The 1,612-nt window shown below is 44.0% G+C and overlaps 1 protein-coding gene across 1 annotated transcript in view; it reads right to left on the bottom strand.

Moving 5' to 3' along the window:
- Positions 1-808, bottom strand: part of WDR60 (WD repeat domain 60) — a 44,075-nt gene extending 43,267 nt beyond the window's left edge. The window contains exon 1 of the mRNA XM_009886797.1: positions 623-808. Coding sequence (XP_009885099.1) covers positions 623-808 — 186 coding nt within the window. The remainder of the gene's footprint in view (positions 1-622) is intronic.
- Positions 809-1,612: the final 804 nt, after the last annotated feature.

The following is a 1,612-nucleotide window of genomic DNA, read 5'->3' as shown; positions in this document are numbered from 1 at the left end:
GCTGCGTGTGCCCGCCGGCGCCCGCCGCCTCTGCCGTGTGGTGACAGCCCCGCGGCGCTGGACCCGTCATGGCTGGGGTTTCCCTCGCAGAAATAAACTTTACCTTAGGGTTTGGGTTTTTGTTTTGTTTGGGTTTTGTTTGTTTGTTTGTTTTTCCCCTCAGATGCGAGTGACAGGCGCGTCGTGGTTGTAGCCGGGTCCCCGCGGCACACAGATTTCACCACTCGGGCAGGAAGCTTTTCTTAAAAAGTTGAGATTAGAGGCAGACAAAATCGGTATCTTAACGGTTTTACGGTTTTCAGTAAAGTGTTACTTAATAGGGAGTGACAGAAAGATAAGGCGGTGTTTCTGGCTGGTTTCAGGTTTGTGACGTTGAGGACTGAGGTAAAGGGGTTTTGGTGGCCTTATCTGTGCATTGCTGTGGTTGGTTCTAAAAGGCTTTCTTTGAAAGTGGAGTCTTCCTTTGAAAGTTTCAGGCTTTTTAATAAGTCTTTAGAACAACCTTTTTTGTTTGTTTTTGTTGGTGGTTGTTTGGTTTTTTTTTTAGCTGAAATTCAGCTTCTAAATTGAGTACTCTTTCTTTGTAAGTTTTCCTTTGGAGGTTTAACAATTTTTTAAGTACGGCTGACAGCCAGCCGCCCGACAGCGTCAGTGCTTGTCCAGGCCTCCGAACACCCTGGTCTGCGCTGGTGACCTGCTCTGCAGCTCTCTTGGTCTCCACACCTGAAGTCTTGAGGGTTTCTGTTAAATCTTTCCTTGTGATTTCTTTGTTGACTGCACTCCACTCCTCAGTAATAGCCATCCACATCTCCGCTAGGTACTCTGCGGTGACTGTGGGTCCAGCAGTGTTGCAATTGTAGACGATAAGTATCCAAATAGCTGTTTTCATGTGATCAAATTGTACCTGATGTGACCTGTCCCGGCTCTACTAAGGAAGTTAGAGGAGTTCCAGACATCTGGAGAGAATGTGGTGTGTAGGTATGAAATGGGAGGCTTTTTTACTCCTGTTTCTTTGTATCTTTTAGCCGGGTTCTAGTGGAAGATCATGGTAAAAATGGGGACAGTGTTTAAAAGAGATGAGGTGATTTTACTGCTTGAAGCTGAGATGTGAGTCTCAGATAATGTGGTGAATACTTTTTATGTTAGCTCTATGTTGTCGTGTGTCCGTCCCCCCCGCCCCCAATAATGAAGCCATGTAATGGAAGTGTTCTGACTTGATGCACTTACAATGAATTAACTGAAGCTAGATTTGTTGTGGAGGGTTGTATATAGTAACTATCTGCTGGTAACTAATCAGTAGATACTCAAGCTTAGCACTGTGTGTAAATTTTATTTTAAGTAACAGTTTGTTACCTTTGATAAAATGGCAATTAGCTCCTGTGTGGAGTTGTTCAAATAACTAAAGATTTAGAAAGGGGCCCCTGGACTGAAGTCAGAGGCAAAAAAATCGTAGAGAGGAATGAGTGCTGGCTGCAAACACCTGTATATCCTGTGCTATTATGAGAAAGCAACTGATCAATATGCAGGGTTTCCCCAAAAGTGTGACCTTCTGATACAGCAGTTGGCAGACGTATTGTAAATCACTCTTGGTTCTTTTTGTGTCATGTTTTGT

The sequence above is a fragment of the Charadrius vociferus genome, unplaced genomic scaffold, assembly GCF_000708025.1.
Source record: "Charadrius vociferus isolate BGI_N301 unplaced genomic scaffold, ASM70802v2 scaffold255, whole genome shotgun sequence".
In the NCBI taxonomy this organism is placed as follows: domain Eukaryota; kingdom Metazoa; phylum Chordata; class Aves; order Charadriiformes; family Charadriidae; genus Charadrius; species Charadrius vociferus.
Note: the sequence above shows the minus strand (reverse complement) of the source record. Positions and strands in the feature narration are given on the sequence as shown.